This window comes from Podarcis gaigeae, assembly GCF_964106915.1.
Source record: "Podarcis gaigeae genome assembly, chromosome: 10".
Lineage (NCBI taxonomy): Eukaryota > Metazoa > Chordata > Lepidosauria > Squamata > Lacertidae > Podarcis > Podarcis gaigeae.
Window position 1 is genome coordinate 13,707,543 of NC_139686.1, and position 18,465 is coordinate 13,726,007.

The following is an 18,465-nucleotide window of genomic DNA, read 5'->3' on the forward strand; positions in this document are numbered from 1 at the left end:
AAATTTGGCTTTGTAATTTGGAATTTATGTGATGTGATTTAATTTGATTTGATTCGCCGGTTAATAAAAATTATTTTTTTTTAAAAAAGAGGCAGACTTAGGTGCTATGGTGTCCCGTCTGAGCCCAAAGGCGGGTAAGGAGACACTTGGCTTTAGGAAGGAAGCGGGAGGGCTTCAGGACGCTGTCAGAGCCTCCCTCCTTCTTCCCAAAGCCCAGCACCTCTCTTATCTGGCTTTCAGAGAGCACCCCCTTGGCTCAGCACCCGGTGCATGCACCTGATTCACACAACCCTAAATCCCCTCCTCCTCGCTGCCAGGGCTCTCCATCCCTGGTATATGGAGCGGCTTAAGGCACATTCAACAGCTAGACCATGGTGTTAGGATTCTTTTCCCGTGCTGCAGTCATGGGATTGTTTTTATCACATGATGGTGTATGTTTTCATTCCACATTGTGGGAAGTCACGGAGACAGGATGTTTGTATTACTGTCTGTGATGTAGAACATTTGTCCTTTCTTCTCTCTTTCTGCTGTCTGATGCTGAAAAGGAAGGAGCTGAGTAACTATGCTCCGAGTGTGTATATGTAAATAAACGTAGTTTAGCCAAATGCTGTGCTACTGAGTCTGTACGCCAACTGCCTATACTCTAATGGAAGATGGAGTTTACAAACCCAGGCTGTGCCCCCCCCCCAGCAATCCTTCGGTGAGTTGCTGTTTCTCTTTGATCCCAAAATAGTGTAAAAATGTTGCGACCCCCCTCCCAAAGCTAAGCCTAAAAATGGGGCTTTTCCCCTCCCTAAAAGAAGCTCAACAACTTTGACCTGAACCCAACTGGTAGATCACTGCCTGTTTTTAATTTAGTGAGTAGGTCTCTTGGAAGTTGGCCACCGCTGGTCTTAAGGTATCAGTCGCTGTGATGTTCAGACTGGAGAAAGATTTTGAATCTCCCGAATGAACGACCAGGAGAGAGAGAACATGCCAGTCAGGCATGTGTCTCTGCCAGACTCCTACTTGTGTGTAGGACCTCCTGACACATGGTTCCACTCAGATGGGACTACAAGGACATACACCTTGCATTTCGTCATTTTTAAAATTGTTTTAATTTTTTAAAAAAATGAAAGAAAGAGAAACGAGTGGCTGTCGCACTTTTACATTTCAGGTTTTGTGGCATGGGAGCGTGAGGTTTATTTTCTTTTGAAGGGAGGCATTTCACAACCACATTGCAGGAGCGCTACGTGTTTCATCCTTCACACACACAGAGGCATGGCGAATCCATGAAAGTCACGTACATCGGATACCACACAAAGAAAACAAGGCACTCTGAAGGATAGACAGGTATTCAATGACCAAAAGGGAGAGGGGTCATGTGGGCAGCCAAATCTGCAGGCTGCTTGCCCGAGCGGCAGCCTCGTTCAGACAAAGAGAACTTGGGTGGAGGACTTTTAAGGATCAGGTCCATGTACATTAAAAAAACAAACAGAGGGAGGGAGGGGGGATCCCTAAGGAGGACCGCGATCCTCGCCATCTTGCAACATTAAAGCTGTAGATAGGTTGGAGGCTCTCTGTCTCTCTTGCCGTAGGTGTTGGACCCCACGTTGGTCGGCGAATAGATCGCACCGATGGAGTTGCTGGACCGGACCAAGAAGTCTGCCAGGCGCTGTGTCACGCACGTGGCCGTGTTGCACTTCCGTTTCTCTAGGCGGTGGCTGGGGACATTGAAAAGAAGAGACACACGACTGTGAAAACCTTGGGACAGGCACTCCTGCTGCCATGGCTGATTGCAACATTAAGCTGCTTCACTAGAACATAACTGGCCCTGAGACAATGAATGGTGGTAGATAAATCTAATCAAGTGCATAAGAAGGGCCCTGCTGAATCCGGCTAATGGGTGGTCCAGCTTCCTGTTCTCCCAGTGGCCAACCAGGGAGCAGCACACGAGCACAAGATCCCTTCTGTGGTTTCCAGCAACTGGCCTTCAGAAGCATGACTGTGGAGGTAGAGCACATGATCATAGGTACAGCTATCGGTGGAACAGCTAGCTGGCTGTGATGGCTCTGCTCTGCTTCCATGATCAAAGGCAGTAATGAATTACCAGTTGCTGGAATCATAGTACCAAAGGGTTGACAGGGACCCCAAGAGTCATTCAGTCCTACCTTCTGCAATGTAGGAATCACAGCTAGTCAGCAGAGGTCATGGCTGGGGAGAAGGCATGGTCTGGGGGAAGCCCCCAAGGGCCAGGTAGACAGTCTTCAAGGGCTGCATCTGCCCCCCTCCCCCAGCCTGAGGTTTCCTACCCCTGGTGTAGGCTGTCAGCCTCCTCTTTATTTATTGAACTTTGCACATTGCGTTGTTTGACTCTGCTGTGTTGTGAAGTGACTTTGGACTCTCACACTTTCTTCATTAACCTAGAAATAGATTATCTCAGAAAGAAAGTTCTCTGAACTGTCATGAACCTTATGTCTAAAACTCGTGGTAGAGGACAAGGATCTAGAGATCACGCTAAGGGTGGCCAAATTCTGTGCGACTGCCATAAAACTTAGGGAACAAGCTGTACTACCAAAATGATCAAGGTTTTAAATGACAATTTCAGGTTATATTTTAGTGATCAAGATTTAATGTATATTTTTAGCTGTCACTATATCTGAATTGTCTCTGTTATACCCAATTGCAATTCAATGTATTCCTGTTGTGTTTTATGATTTTCCTGATATTGTAAGTGAGCTAGAACTGGTTTGTGACCATAATAATAAAATTCATTCAACTGTCATGAACCTTCATGGCTAGAGCACTTGTTTTTGCTGACCTGGATGGCATGGGATAAGCAACAGACAATTCTACAAATTCTGTCAAGAGATCTAACAATCAAGCAAGGTATTGTCCCTCTTTCTCTTGACATTTATATCTCCAGCTATTTGTACATCTAAATACTACAGAGATCCCCATCTATTAAAATCTATGTTTTGTTCAATGTTTTGTCGAAGTTGCAATCCTAATGGATAAAAGATTGAACCTTCTGTCTGACATAGAGATATATTGTTCCATGTTGAATTTGAAAAGTAAATCCAAATCTTACATACTAAAGTTTATTCTCTGAGTGTGGATCTTTATGTAGCTGAAATCAGGGCTGGTCCATCTACTTTATATGGGCCTCTTACCAATCCGAACCAGTTAGGCATGGACATGTGGGTTTTTCTTCTTCCTTTCTTTTCCAAAAAAGTACAATTGCCTTTTCTTTCTGTTACGATCCCACATGAAGCAATTTTTGAAGATTGCTCCTAGTGGAACAAGAATGAAAAGATTCTTCTAGCTGTCAAAGAAGCACAATAACAATAGACCTAGTGGATTTTAATCAGTCACACAAACCCTTGCAGGACCTTTCCAGATCTTTTCTTCTTAAAGCTGAATGAAGAGGTTAATAAATAACGAAGCTCAATGCATGAAGCCAATATCTCGGTTGCATTGAAACCATATAACGACATTGCACCTTGTTCTGTATATGGGCTGATCTCACTGACAATCATGGATGCTTGAAAACGATTCTTCAAGCCATCCCTTCAGGAAATAGGTTTCAGCTCAGAGAGACAAGGGCTAGATTTTCTAAGGTGGGAAGACATGATGTTTCTCAGCCTGAGGTTTGCACTCCAATTTGGGAAAATGTCGGGGGGGGGGGTGTCACATGGCAGTGATAGGCAGGGCCAAAAGCAAATGTGGACTGAGGTGGAAATTCTGGCAGGGAAACTGGAGAAGCTGGAAAAACGTGGGCTGGATGAGGTTATTTTTACTTGATTTGTTAGGTTGGCTGACCAAAACCAAGGAGTGCTCATTAATGGTTCCTTGTCATCCTGGAAAAAAGCAACAAGTGGGGTGCCACAAGGTTCTGTCCTAGGTCCGTTGTTCAACATATTTGAATACTCATCCAATTTGCAGATGACACCAAATGCCACAGAAGACGGAATCAGGATTCAAGATGACTTCAACAGATTGGAGAACTGGGCCCAAACTAACAAAATGAATTTCAGTAGGGTTCTACACTTTGGCAGGAAGAAGCAGCTGAACAAATATAAGGCAGGGGACACCTGGCTTGCCAGTAGTACACGTGAAAACGATCTAGGGGTCTTAATAGCTTAACATGAGTCAACAGTGTGATGCAGCAGCAGCTAATGCTATTCTAGGCTGCATCAACAGAAGTATAATGCCCAGATCAGGGGAAGTACAGTGGTACCTCGGGTTACAGATGCTTCAGGTTACAGACTCCGCTAACCTAGAAATAGTACCTCGAGTTAAGAACTTTGTTTCAGGATGAGAACAGAAATCGTGCGGCAGCAGCGGGGGGGGGGGGCACATTAGCTAAAGTGGTAGTTCAGGTTAAGAACAGTTTCAGGTTAAGAACAGACCTCCAGAACGAATTAAGTTCTTAACCCGAGGTACTCTTGTAATAGTACCGCTCTATGCTGCCTTGGTCAGAGCACACCTGGAATACTGTGTCCAATGCTGGGCGCCACAATTTAAGAAGGATGTTGACAAGCTGGAACATGTGCAGAGGAGGGCAACTAAGATAATCAAGGGTCTAGCCTTATGAGGAACGGTTGAAGGAACTGGGTATATTTAGTCTGGGAAAGAGGAACCTGAGAGGAGATATAATAGCCATCTTCAAATACCTAAAGGGCTTTCATATGAAGGATGGAACAAGCTTGTTTTCTCTTGCTCCAGAGGCTAGGACTCAAACCAATGGCTTCAAGTTACAAGAAAGGAGATTCCAACTAAAGCATCAATGACGGATGACCATCCAACATCTGCCTGAATACCTATAGAATCATAGAATAATGTAATGTAACAATATAGGTCAGGGTGGGGAAATTCTAGGCCACTGGCCATCCTGGCCCACATGGACTTTTTGTGATGTCATCTAATGGTCAGGAGGACATGGTTAAATCCTATTTTGGCTACATGCATCTGTTCCCTTCTTTTGGCAGGGGATTCTGTTGAAAACGGCTTTCTGACCCAGAAGGGGTATGCATGCTAAAACGAAGGATGGGGAAACCCTCCATTTTAACAGAACCTCTGACCTGATGCCATTGTGATGTCAGGTGATTGACAAGTGGGCGGCCTATCAGGCCAATCCACATAAAGATTTGGCCCATGAATCCACAAATCACAGAGCAGACTCAATTCCAGGTTAGGTGTAGCTAACACATAGGCCAGCAATTTCCATCTTTGTTGGTTGGACCAAAGAACAGCTGGTGACTAGGGAAGACGTTGGAGGAAAGTATTTTAGGGGGAGCAGTTGCCACTGAATGGAGCTCTTCTCTTTCTTCAGGAGTAGCTGATGGGAGCAAGATATTGTCATGCTAATCATTCTCATGATATCAGCAAGTTCTCTAAATAGCCTTTAAAAAGTGCGTCTGAAAGTTAACATTGAGTCATTGTTGCTGCTTAATGACTTAACTATACTATAATTATCCTTCTCTGAAGATACCATGAAGGTGCTGCTCAAATCGATTGAATGACACCTAAATGGGAGGGGGGGGGGTCTTTTGCGTGTAACTTACAAGGGTTATTAACATTCATACATTTACAGGGCATTTTGGAGAGGATTTATTCCCCTCCAGTTCCCCTCCTACCAGGCATAAAGCAACTGCTGAATGAATTACTCTGAGGACCAACTAGTCCCACCCCCTGCAATGTAGGAATCTCAGCTAAAGCATCCATGAAGGATGGCCATCCAGTGTGGTGTAGTGGTTAAGAGCGGGGGACTCGTAATCTGGTGAACTGGGTTCGATTCCCCGCTCCTCCACATGCAGCTGCTGGGTGACCTTGGGCTAGTCACCCTTCTCTGAAGTCTCTCAGCCCCACTCACCTCACAGAGTGTTTGTTGTGGGGGAGGAAGGGAAAGGAGATTGTTAGCGGCTTTGAGACTCCTTCGGGTAGTGATAAAGCGGGATATCAAATCCAAACTCTTCTTCTTCCAATGAAAGAGAATTCACCTTCCAGGTTAAGCATGCCCAGTTCCCTCAACCATTCCTCATAAGGCTTGGACACTAGACTTCTGCCGAATGAGACTGTTGTTCCGTTGAGGTCAGAAGTGCCTAAACCAATTGGCGGCAGCACTCTTGGATTTCAGATGAGAGCCCTCCCTGGAGATGCTGGGGATTGAATCTGGGACACAAGGCTGAGCTATGGTCCATTCCTAAGAGAGCAGTGCAATGCTTCTCACTATTCTGAGGACAGTTACAGGTCCTTGCCTACATCGAGCATCACGGTCCTTACTTGTAAAATCTGCACTGTGCATTCACTCCTTATGTCTCTCACACAAAGAGGGAATTGCAGCAAAGAATTTCAAGAGCACACCTGCATTCTCAGCTACCTACATAGTTGTTGTTGTTGTTTTAATTAGCATCCTCTGACAGGTAATCATCTCCCTACAGAAGGCATGGTCTGAGGCTGGTGCACGGTTCCCTAACTAAAATTAGGAAACTGATTTAAAATTAGCTAGGAACTTAGGAAGCCTACCAAGGCCTGCTGCCCTTTAGTATATTGTTTCATTTGTTTATATCCAAATTGCTCTTTTTATAGCTGTTTAATAAGACAGTATTTATGGTTCCTTAAATGAAAATGCTCCCGGAACTCACAAAGAGCACACAAACCCAGTAACTGTTTACATGGTTGTTATTTTTTAGGCTGTAAGGAACATTCACACATTACATTCGACGAATGCACAATCTGTGTATGAAAATAGTTGAGCTGTGCACACCCGTACAGTAATTCACAAGTAATGTTCAACGAGTGTACAGTCACCTGTGTACAAATGAACAAGGGCTTGCTTTTTTCACCCCAACACTTGTACGTGTGGAGTGACAGCTTATACCTGTGTGCAGTGTAATGTGTGAACAACCGTGTACATTTATCTGAGCAAGGAAGACTTAAAAACAAAAGTCTTATTTCCATGCCTGCTAACACTCTTTCCTGAACATCTTTTTTGGATGGGGGGAAAGAAAAATCCTATGCAATAATCCTTTGAGAAATCAAAAAGCAGTAACTCCATGCAAAACGAAACCTTTACAAAGTTTGAAAAGTATCAAAAGTTCGAGTCATACTTCTTGGTGGCTTTTCTGATATTTAATAGGCCCCCCAAAATATGTCAAGCATTCCTCCTTTTTTTATTTCATTAAAATGGCCTTGGGGGTCAGTTTGATTCTAATTAAAGCAAATGGGAAATAATGAAATACTGCATACTCAAGGTATTAGGGATCTTAATACTCTTAAATCTTCCCACTTGTTCGCCCCATAGCTATTTCTTATGGATTAGAGTAGTTAGGATAAATTGCTGACAGCCATTCAGTATTTGTATTTTTCTTCTCTACTTCCAAGAAAGTTTATGTTCAAGGAAAAAGGTGACCTCTAGGAAATAACACTGGAGTTCATGAGACACCCCAGATCTATAGTTATATCCTTGCTGTATCAACAATAACACTTCATGCAAACTCTTAATTAAATGAAATTGGCATCATTGTCAAGTTCACCACATAAAAAAATAAATAAATCCAAATTGGTGATCTATTCGATCTTACCAACTGATTGGTAAAGTGCTTTTTAGAAATAAATTCAAGGAGGTTTAAAATCTTAGGCAGCTAGGAGAGACTTGTTAGCAGAAGTTCTATAAAACAGAAGCAATGATATACTGTTCACTGCCAAATATGCTAGCAGTGGAATGAGTGAAAGTGCAAATTGCATCTGAAGGTGTGGAGCTGGAGAATATTGCAAACATTGTCTGGAGATATGAATAACCACAGGAACTTTGAACAGAAACGCAATGCCTAGGCGAACCTCAAATGCAGTTCCCAACACACTGTCCCTCTGCGTATCTTTTGCATCTGAATCAAAAGCAATCCAAACAAATCTGGTACCTTTTGGGCTTTATCGCTTCTTCTCCGATCAGTGCACTGTTAATTCCCAAGAAGCCGCTACTTCGGGAGACGATGGGTAAGAGCCACTCTTGTCTGTTGGGAGTGCCATCCGATAAATCATCAGCCAAGGAGAGAAGTCTTTAAACAAGGATAAAAAGCAAAATTGTTCTTTCTTTTCATGCTTCTCCTTCCTCTCCTTCCCTTCCTCTTTATCTCCTTCCCTCCCTTTGCCTTTTGCAACTGATATGGCCAAAAACAACAGACCCCAAACCCCAAAATCCACATGTGCAGCACTACAAAAATAACAATCATTTGACTTCTTTTTAAAAAGCAGAATATGCTTAATGGTTACTGACCTGTCGACAGGCGTCGCTTCCAGGGAATTTAAAGTAATAGACAAAATGATGAAAAGGAAGGGTCCTTTGAGGCCGCACATCTCTCCTCCGGGTCTTTCTGGGAGTGGTGGGGGAAAGAAATCACACAAGACAAACTTCAGCCAGAAACATTCACTGAGCATTACAATTGCATCCACACCAAATATTCAGTCAGAACAGAAAGAAGAACCCAAAGATCCCCGTTCCAATCTAAACAATTAGAAAACATCTCCTCTGTTTCCCCAGATGTTTTAACAGAATTCTGCCTTAACAATTTGCCATCAATACCGGCAAAATTTCCAGTTTGCGTTACTTTAGAATCCACCCCTCTTTTCTATACTTTTAGCTGATTTCGGTTTCCAAATAAGAACCCGGTTACCTGTCAGTGGCTGAGGAAGGAGCCGAGGAAATCTAGCAAATGCCAGTATTGGAAGCAATCGTGCAGGGAACAATCCCACACTTGCTTCTGACACTGGGTTACCTTTTCCCCCCACCTGCCTTGTTCGCAAGCGATACAAGCGCTTATATACCCTTCATAGCTTTCTCAGCTCTGACATCAGGCAGGGAGAGAGAGAGAAGAGAGAGCGAGAGAGCTTCTGTCATTAACTTCTCTCCCTATAGATAAAAAGTGCCCCCGTAATGAGCAGAGGCTGATGGGTCATCCCTCCATTTACACGTCGGTAAATCTTAGCCAGGCCAATTTGGGAAGCTCTTGTGAAGAGATGCTAATAACGCAAGGCATCGCGACATGAGAACCAACACCAGCATTTCAAGAAGAGGTCTAATAAGATGCAGAGAGTTGCTGTCCCCTTTGGGCGTTAACTGCCGCTCAATAAGGCAACAAAACAGATTTTATTTTTAAAAAAGGAATTGTGAGGAAGAGGAAATGAAACGCAAGGCGAAGAACTAATGAAATGCACATAGTTGGGCATTCTGTAAGGATTTGTTTATTACTATTTAGTAAATTTGTAGACAGCCCACCACCCGAAGATCGCAAGGCACTTCACAGCGTAAAAATGCAAATTGAGAGAATAAGGTACATAATGACACAAAACAGCAAAAGGGAACCAATAACCTCCCTCCCACAAACACTTTTTAAATGCCATAGATGGTTTAATTAATCAAAGGCATGGGAGAAGAGGAATGTTTTTGCCTGGAGCCTAATGATATGTAATGAAGGTGCCTGGTGAGTCTTAATGGGGAGAGCATTCCGTAAATGGGGAGCCACCACAGAAGAGGCCTGTACTCGTGTTGCCACCCTCTGCCCTCTCTTGGGGAAAGACACACAAAGAAGGGCCTCAGGTGATGATTGCAGGGTCCAGGTTGGCTCATATGGGGAGAAGTGGTGCTTGAGGTCCTTAAGAAAGGAAGAACTATCAGTGTGTGTGTGTGTGTGTGTGTGTGTGTGTGTGTCTTTCATTCATCCATCAATGCATTTATCCATCTATTCCCACTAAAACTGACTGCAGAAGCTTTGCAGCCAAAACAGGGCAATTCAGAAATATGGGGAGGCTATCAGTATGCTTGAGAGAACCCAGAGTTTTGCAGAAAGTAGGGGAAAATTCTCTTAAAGCAGGCATCCCCAAACTTGGCCCTCCAGATGTTTTGGGACTACAACTCCCACCATCCCTAGCTAACAGGACCAGTGGTCAGGAATTATGGGACTTGTAGTCCCAAAACATCTGGAGGGCTGAGCTTGGGGATGCCTGCCTTAAAGGATCCTTCCACTTCGGGGAGAACAAAAAAATACCCATTTAGGACTGAGCATGCTCACTGGCCATGGAATGCTGAATGTCTGTTGGGCGTGGGAAACAGAAAATGGCACGCCCTGGTTGAAAGCCTGACTGGCTGGCTGGAACCTGAACAGGAAAATTCCACACAGAACTAATTTGGTGCAGATTGTGTTTGTGTGACAGACAGTACAGTGGTACCTCGGGTTAAGAACTTAATTCGTTCCGGAGGTCTGTTGTTAACCTGAAACTGTTCTTAACCTGAGCTACCACTTTAGATAATGGGGCCTCCCGCTGCTGCCGTGCTATTTCTGTTCTCATCCTGAAGCAAAGTTCTTAACCTGAGGTACTATTTCTGGGTTAGTGAAGTCTGTAACCTGAAGCATCTATAACCTGAAGCGTCTGTAACCCGAGGTACCACTGTATTGAAATGAATAATCAGAACTCTACAGTAAGACTGAATTGTTCTCTATGCACCTTGCAACCATGAAGTGAGATGGTTCACAGAGAGGGGAAAGTCTGAGTGCACTGTTAGTGTTAGTGCACCTGTAATTCCCTTATTCCAAATAGGATTCCTCGCAAGAAAAGGGAAAAGTTGACAGCTATGGTCAGCAGTCAGTTGCATGGGGTTGACTCTGTAGGGTTGTGTATGAACATAGGTGACTGTTTTGGATTGGGACGATGGTGACAAGGGGCTATTAACCTTTCCCCTCTATTCAGATGAAATCCATCCCTTTAAAAACTGACTGCTGCCCTACAGGACAAATAGCTTCATCAAAGGTCACTCAGCTCCGACCCTCCAAATGATGTTGGACTACCACTCCCATCATCCCTGACCATGGACTACATCATCTGGGGCTGATGGGAGTTGAAGCCCAGCAATATCTGGAGGGCTACACAGGTTAGCGACCCCATAGCATTTGGATGCGGCGGCGCTCGTACTGGGGAAAACACAGAAAAATGTGTGAGGAAAGGATTAACCTCCCTCCCCCAGTAACATGGACCTGAATTTGAATTAGGCTGCTCATTCGTTTATCTTTTAAAGTAGGAGCTGCAGCTGTATCTAGTTGCTTACCAAATACTCTTCGCATTATTCCTGCATGATCAGGAATAGGGTGATGGCTGTGCCTTCCCCCTTTAAAAAATGTTCAGAGCAAAACTTACTGGGAAGAAATCTGGAACAGAGGCTATTTGTGTCCGTCCGTCCACGCTCCTAACTTTCAACCATCTGGATTCTTTTCCAGGCTTCCCTACTACAACAAAAGCATGCACCTCTGAAAATGGCAGGGAAAAAACGAGAGAGGGGGACGATAACCTGCCTTTTTCATTATGTTCTCATCGGATGACGTTTGCTTGACAGTTCTGCTATGAATAGCGACAGCCCCCCCCCCCAAGTATTTGGGGAGCTGAGCCTAACCAAGAATCGAGATGTTCATAATAGTTTTCTGCAAGCTGCAAAGTTGAGCACGGGAATAAACAAACGTGCAGCCGTTCATTCTGTAGGTGGGCTTACGGTGCCAAGAATGACTGGCTGTAGGAAGTTCCATTTATGGCCTGAGAGGAAGTTTTTGCAGTTTGAATGTAGGAGGGCAGAGTTTGGAGCTTGCTGGGGGGGAGTGGCTACTATGTTGTTGACTGGCAGTGGCACTGTGGGTTAAACCACAGAGCCTAGGACTTGCCGATCAGAAGGTCGGCGGTTCGAATCCCCGTGATGGGGTGAGCTCCCGTTGCTCGGTCCCTGCTCCTGCCAACCTAGCAGTTCGAAAGCACATCAAACTGCAAGTAGATAAATAGGTACCGCTCCGGCGGGAAGGTAAATGGCGTTTCTGTGTGCTGCTCTGGTTCGCCAGAAGCAGCTTAGTCATGCTGGCCATATGACCCGGAAGCTGTACGCCAGCTCCCTCGGCCAATAAAGCGAGATGAGTGCTGCAACCCCAGAGTCGGTCACGACTGGACCTAATGGTCAGGGGTCCCTTTACCTTTACCTAGTGGACCTATCTGCCAGCATGCTTGATTCCTACTTGCTCAATCTCTACATTTGCAAAGAAACAGTTCCAAAAAAGCAATCCTAAGTCTCTAGGATGTTCTAGTATTGTCTACCTGCCTGCTTCTCATCTTCTCAACTTAGACATTAGCAAATAACCAGCACCAGGTAAAAAGCACTTGTTCCTGTTGGCATGCATGTCTATATGTGCAATTGATCACACATTATGAAATCTTTAGATTTTTAGCACGCAAAACCAGAGTTGTCCGCCACTGGACCTAACGGTCAGGGGTCCCTTTACACTTACCTGTTTAAAGAGAGTAGTTTCGGTTCAATATACACCAGACAACATACACTGGTATACAGGGGAGTGCAATACTATATAACACTAAAAAAACCAAAACCAGACTGGAACCTAGAATACAAGAATGATCAGTTCTTCGCAGAGTTAAAAATATTGATTAATTGTAGCCATTGTTACAGGATGAAAAGTGGCTGGTTAGGCAAACAATTCAAATCAGATTGGAAGCTTAGTTACAGCTCGGGATGCGGGAGGTGGGGTCAATTCAGTTTGCATTTAAAGGTGAACTTGCATCATTCCAAAACAACACGAGGACCGAAACACTGCCAGCCCTTTGGAATGCATAGTTTTCTGAATTTCGCAATGCAGATCTCCAGCCAAATAATTTCTATAAAAAAAGAAGCAGCATATACTAGGGTGACATGTGCATAAAAATTGAGACATTAGTGAAAACAACATACTAACATGCATTCTATTAGGGGAAATTGCTTGCAAAAATGTGAGTGTTAAGCCAAAATACCACAAAATTGCCATTAAAAGGTGTATAAATTAGGAGTGATCTGTGCTGATGTGTTTTCCTGTGGCGTTTGTTTTTTTTGGTTTTTTTGGCATTGCAAGCTCATGTTTAAATGTAGAGATCTAAACCAGTGTTTCCCAACCTTGGGTCGCCAGCTGTTTTTGGACTACAACTCCCATCATCCCTAGCTAGCAACACCAGTGGTCAGGAATGATGGGAATTGTAGTCCTCAAACAGCTGGAGACCCATGGTTGGGAAACACTGATCTACACTTAAGAGTGGTGAAATAGAAATGGAGAGAGACCGAAATTGACAGATTGACCCCATTCCTAGTTAAAGCTGGGCCTGTTTGAGGTAGGAAGAACAACCTTCCAAATATGGAATAAGTGTAAAATATGTCAAGCAAATAAGAATAGAATGTTTGGCAGAAGGAAGGAAAGAGCAAAGAGACCCTGCTGCCAGCAGATATGTGGCTAAACCTGGAAACGGAAGATGCTGCCAGGATAGTGGCCATGGACACAATGTTTGCATGCTTGCTATTTCCTGGCCACCTTTTGGCCCCATAAAATTGAGGGGGGGAGAGAGGGGGTTGCTCGGTGGCCCATCCATGGTGATCAACTAATTGCAGAAGCTCGCAGAGAGCCATGAGTTGAGCAAGACATTGCAAGCGCTGCCAATCAACTTGAAATGTCCCAACCGAACCTCAGCTTGTTGGTTCACCATCCCGGCTGTCCCCAAGGCAGCCCTGTTTCCCTTTTGCAAACACTTTGAGTAAGAAAGGAGAAGCCTGATGGGACTCTCTTGCCTTCGAAGGACCTCTTCTGCTACCCCACCCACAGCTGCCATGGTGAGTTCTTTGCTCCTGGAGGGATGGAGTAGAAAGTAGAGGAGGACTATGTCTTCCTCTATTGGCTGCCCAGTGGAGCATTATTGCTCAAGTTTTCATAACAGCCCTAGTGGGTCTTCCGCTTCTGATGCCCCCAATTTTAGCCAGTCTTGTCTTCCCTATAGCCTTCTAAAAATAGTTGAAACAACAAACAAAACATTTAAGGGTATTTCTGGCCAACTACCTTCATTCAGAACAACCCCCCTTTTTAAAAATAAAAATAAAATCCCCCTTTCATTGCTTAGAATCTAACTAGATACAATTGACAGTTTCTGCCCACAGAGAACATTGGTGCCCCACTTCAAGAAATGGGACCTGGTGGGTAACCAAATGGAAATGTTTTCGGGTTATATAAAGCATTGATTGATGAATCACATAGTTAATGGCATTTTCGGGAGAGGAAGAGGACTCGGGAGATGCAGTGATGCGTTTGAACTGTCAGTCAAGCTGCCACACATTTGTTCATGAACCATTTTAACGACATGCACTGCACCTCGTAACAGGGGATCAAGCAGACCCCATAACAGAGGCATGCAAAGATCCCTTAAGGACCTTCTATTAAAGGCCTTGTTTGTCTAAAATGGGCTTTTATTATTTTTGTTTTGATACACTATGGAAAAAAAGAATCAAACTGAACGATAGAGCTGCTTTAGACAACCAGAACAGTTGATGTTTCCTAACATTCAGAAATGGATGTTTTTGTAATAAGATGTCTTAACGAATTTACCTCTAGATCAGGAGATATCCACCTGCTTACATTTTTTAAAAAACAACCAAACAGAAGCAGGAACAAATGAATGCACGGAGTTTCAGAAATAAGATGCTTGTGATGACCTTTGTTTTGGGAAGAACGAATGGAATAATATCGTTCAGGGCTTTGAAGCTGGAAATAAGGGTGATCGCTTATATATTCTGTTGGCAGATTTAAGACAGATAAAAGAAGCTGTATTTTTCACTCCATAATACGCACCTGACCATAAGACGCACCTAGTTTTTAGAGGAGGAAAGGGGGAAAGCCCCATTTTTGGGGGGATCGGCTCACAGTTGTGCAGCTTCTTTTGCAAAGGGAAAAAATCCTGTTTTTATGGGGTTCAACTCACAGTTCTGCAGCTTCTTTAGGAAAGGAAAGGTAGCCGTTTCTACAGTTTCCAGATAGATAATCTAAGAAGCCAGTCACATGTCGCTGGGGAAATAAAAGGCCTCCGTCTGCAGAACATTCAACAATGGAGACCTGGGCAAGGGGCCGGACCGGAAAGGGAGCCAGCGATCGACCACACATTTGCTCCATAAGACGCACAGACATTTCCCCTTACTTTTTAGGAGGAAAAAAGTGTGTCTTATGGAGCGAAAAATACAGTATTTCGCACAGCACATAGTCAAATTATGGAACTTGCTCCCCCAGGAGGCATTGATGACCATCAACTTGGATGGCTTTAAAAGAGGATTAGACACATTCATGGAGGAAACAGCTACTAGACATGATGTCTATTATCTGCCTCCACAGTCAGAGGAAAAGGCTTCCAAATACAGCCATACCTTGGATCCCGAATGTCTTGCGAGTTGAATGTTTTGGCTCCCAAATGCTGCAAACCCGAAAGTGAGTGTTTGTGAACATTCTTTGGAACCTGAACATCCAACATGGCTTTTGTGGCTTCCGACTGGCTGCAGGAGCTTCCTGAAGCCAATCGGAAGCTGCACCTTGGTTTCCAAACGTTTTGGAAGTCGAACAGACTTCCAGAACGGATTCCATTCAATTTCCAAGGTACCACCATAGTATTGGGAACAAATACTATGGAAGCAGAATGCTTGACTATATGGGCCACTGGCCTGATCCAGAAGGAAGCAAGGATATCTCAGTTGATTAGATCATGGTGCTTATAATACCAAATGCACAGGTTCAATCCCCAAATGGGACAGCTGCATATTGCTGCATTACAGGTGGTTAGGGACTATGTTCTTAAATCCTGTTTAGACAATCTAATTAGGAGAGCTGTCAGCATGTAGGAAGAGATATTCAGTTTCGTTTGCATTTTAATGCAAGCTTCCCTAAGTTTTCTGGGAAAGAATATGCAAAGCGAAATATAAGAAGCCTTCACACTTCTCTGAATTTTGCATTGTAGTTCTGTACAAGAATGCATGTGTTAGGAGAAAGTGTGCATAAATGTATATATTTATGAAAATAACATGGGGAAATGAATTGTATCAGGGGGGGGAAATGCTGTGTATTGGGGAAAACATAAAGTATGCAAATGCACATGCAAAAATATGTATATCAGGAATAATGTGCAGTAAAATGCTGGCAAAATTTCATGAAGACTTAAGAAAAATGCACAAACCAATATAGAAAACTAAATTGATGATTGATTGTGAAGATAGGAAAATGAGGAACTTGGAGAAACAAAACTTGATAGATTCACCCATCCCTAGGATTCCACATTGGACCATAACTGTCGGCTTACAGATTTGAAAATAAGGGACCAGCAGCCTCGAAAATAAGGGATCAGCAGCCAAAATAAGGGATTTTCTGAGTGCAGGTATGTTCAGCTTCTGAGCCCCTCCAAACCAAAGGCAGAAAGCCCAGCCAGCAGCCAAATGAAGCCTCAAGCTGTGGTTCCCACAGCACAGCAACCTGGCAAAGGGGATGCAGCAAGGGAAACCACTGTCACCTCTCCGCTGGGAAGCGCTGAGCAAAGGCAAGTCCCCAGGCAACACGGCTGATTTGATTGGCACAAGGCATGCAAGCTCCACCCCCAATCATTCTTAGACTCCTTATTGGGTGAGCAATGCAGCCAAGCAATACAGTTGGAGCCTCCCTTCTCCCTGGCCGGCAGGGAGGGAGGGAGAGGAGCTGCTTCCATTGAAACCCAAGAAATTTAAGGGACATCATCAATAAGGGGCAGCAGCGGGACACAGCGCTGGTATAAGGGACTTTCCCGCCAAATAAGGGACGGTTGACAGCTATGCATTGGACCTCTGGTTCACAGAAGCAAGAGTGCCTTTAACAGCAGCCCAGGTAAAGCACAATGGCTGTGGGAGGCTTGGGATTGGAGGGGGAAGAATTGATTCAATTCGTGTTTAAAGGCAAACTTACCTTATTTGCACATTGTGAAACAATACACGAGCTGAAACACAGCCTCCTTCGAATTTTGCGCTTCTCCACCTTTTGGAACGCAGCCTAGTAATGTGTGCAAAATGGCACAGGGTACTTATGAATTCATGTTACTGGCGAAAATCACAATGTAAATTCATTGTATCAGGGGAAATCGCTTTGCAAAAAGGTCTCCTTTAGCCAGAATTACATACAAACACTTGTGTATTAGGGGATATTTTCACTAAAAATGCTGATGATTTTTGTGAAAGCGTTAAAAGAAATGCAGAAACTGAAGTGGAAACACAGAGGACTGAACAATAGACCAGAAGAAGAAGAAAAAAGAGAAACTGAGAGAAAACCAAATCAACAAATCTGCCTCTCCCTATTTGGGCCAGTGGGCCCTTTGCTAATAAAATCCCGCTTCTGCAGGCATAAAATGCCATATCTACAAGACCATGAGCCTCGGGTGAAGGGCAGTGTAGAAATTTAAAAAATAAACAAGATGTATGAAAGCAATTGCAAACATACATGTTCAAAGATAAGCAACAACTGAAGTATCAAATTCCGTATCTGTGTTCTGCACCAGCCTTGGCCATTGATGAAAATCACAACCACTGCAAATTCCTAACTGCTAAGGACATTATGTATACATGGGGCAGGTCAGGCTGGGTGATCAGGCATGCAGCTGTTCGCACTCAGGGGAATGCTCTCTGGAGGAGCACCTCTGTTAAAACCCTTCCTGTTTTGTTTGTTTAGGTTCTGTGTTTTTTTTTCCTGGCATGCAACATGCTTGACAAACCTCACCTTTGACACCACTCATTGATGCCTTGTGTCAGCCTGTGGTTATGGCTGCCAGTTTTCCAACCAGTCACTGGAGCTGTGCTTAAACAGCCACTCGATCTGCCAGTGGCACACATGCCCATCGCTACGAATCAAGACATGGTTCCAGGAGCCTTTTCTACCAGCTGCCACCCAACTCAGGGTAGACAGGAAGTCAGTCACATTTGTGTGCTTGTGAAAGTTCAGATAGCCAAGTTTGGTCCTGTGCCTTTTAACAGGTGGAAGGGGAGTTGGCCGGCTTGCCCTGCCCCCACAACTCCACCCCCAACCTTTGCCCATTGAAACTGAAGCTCAGCAGTTATGCTAATGTCCCTAACAACCTGTTATTCTCCCTGGGAAGAAAAGGCCATTGATTCCAATGGAAGCTATAATGGTGATTTACATTTATGAACCACCTGATACAATAAAAAGTCTTCAAATGACAAAATAGAATCCAATGCATGAATGCAATTTAAAACCATTAAAAAAAACAACGAATAATACTTAAAATGCTTAAAATGCTCATCCAGCATCATATCAATAAGGGGAGGTCCTTATTTCCCAGTTGTGTAGGATCATAGAGTTTGACGGGACCTCAGATGTCATCTATTCCACCCCACTGTCAACGCAGGAAACCCATGATGTGTGAGAAGAAGATTGCTATGACCCAGATAGCTGTTTACGTGCACTTGAAATGTATGAGTCAATTATAGCCATTAAGTAGTGGCACTGGTTTCCTTTAACTTCTGAACTGAATTGGGCCTATTTAGGTGGAACCAGGGTTGAACCAGGCGTTTAACCAAGTTGGGAGGACAGCTTCAGATCACCCCAGTTCCGGACTGCCAGAAGGCAATGCGGGCAG

The 18,465-nt window shown here is 44.0% G+C and overlaps 1 protein-coding gene across 3 annotated transcripts; it reads right to left on the bottom strand.

The window, feature by feature from the left end:
• Positions 1 to 1,133: 1,133 nt before the first annotated feature.
• IAPP (islet amyloid polypeptide) lies at positions 1,134 to 16,859 on the bottom strand. Of its 3 annotated transcripts, none has more exons than XM_083701035.1 (4): positions 16,785 to 16,859; positions 8,258 to 8,354; positions 7,902 to 8,039; positions 1,134 to 1,703 (listed from the first exon to the last, which is right to left on the bottom strand). In XM_083701035.1, exons 2-4 carry the CDS (start codon positions 8,335 to 8,337, stop codon positions 1,532 to 1,534), a joined length of 390 nt encoding a protein of 129 aa, XP_083557161.1. In that variant the 5' UTR covers positions 8,338 to 8,354; positions 16,785 to 16,859; the 3' UTR covers positions 1,134 to 1,531. The 3 variants fall into 3 exon arrangements, with proteins under 3 accessions (XP_083557161.1, XP_083557159.1, XP_083557160.1); XM_083701033.1 differs by lacking the exon at positions 16,785 to 16,859 and adding an exon at positions 8,806 to 8,981; XM_083701034.1 differs by lacking the exon at positions 16,785 to 16,859 and adding an exon at positions 8,655 to 8,786.
• Between the last annotated feature and the right edge of the window lie 1,606 nt (positions 16,860 to 18,465).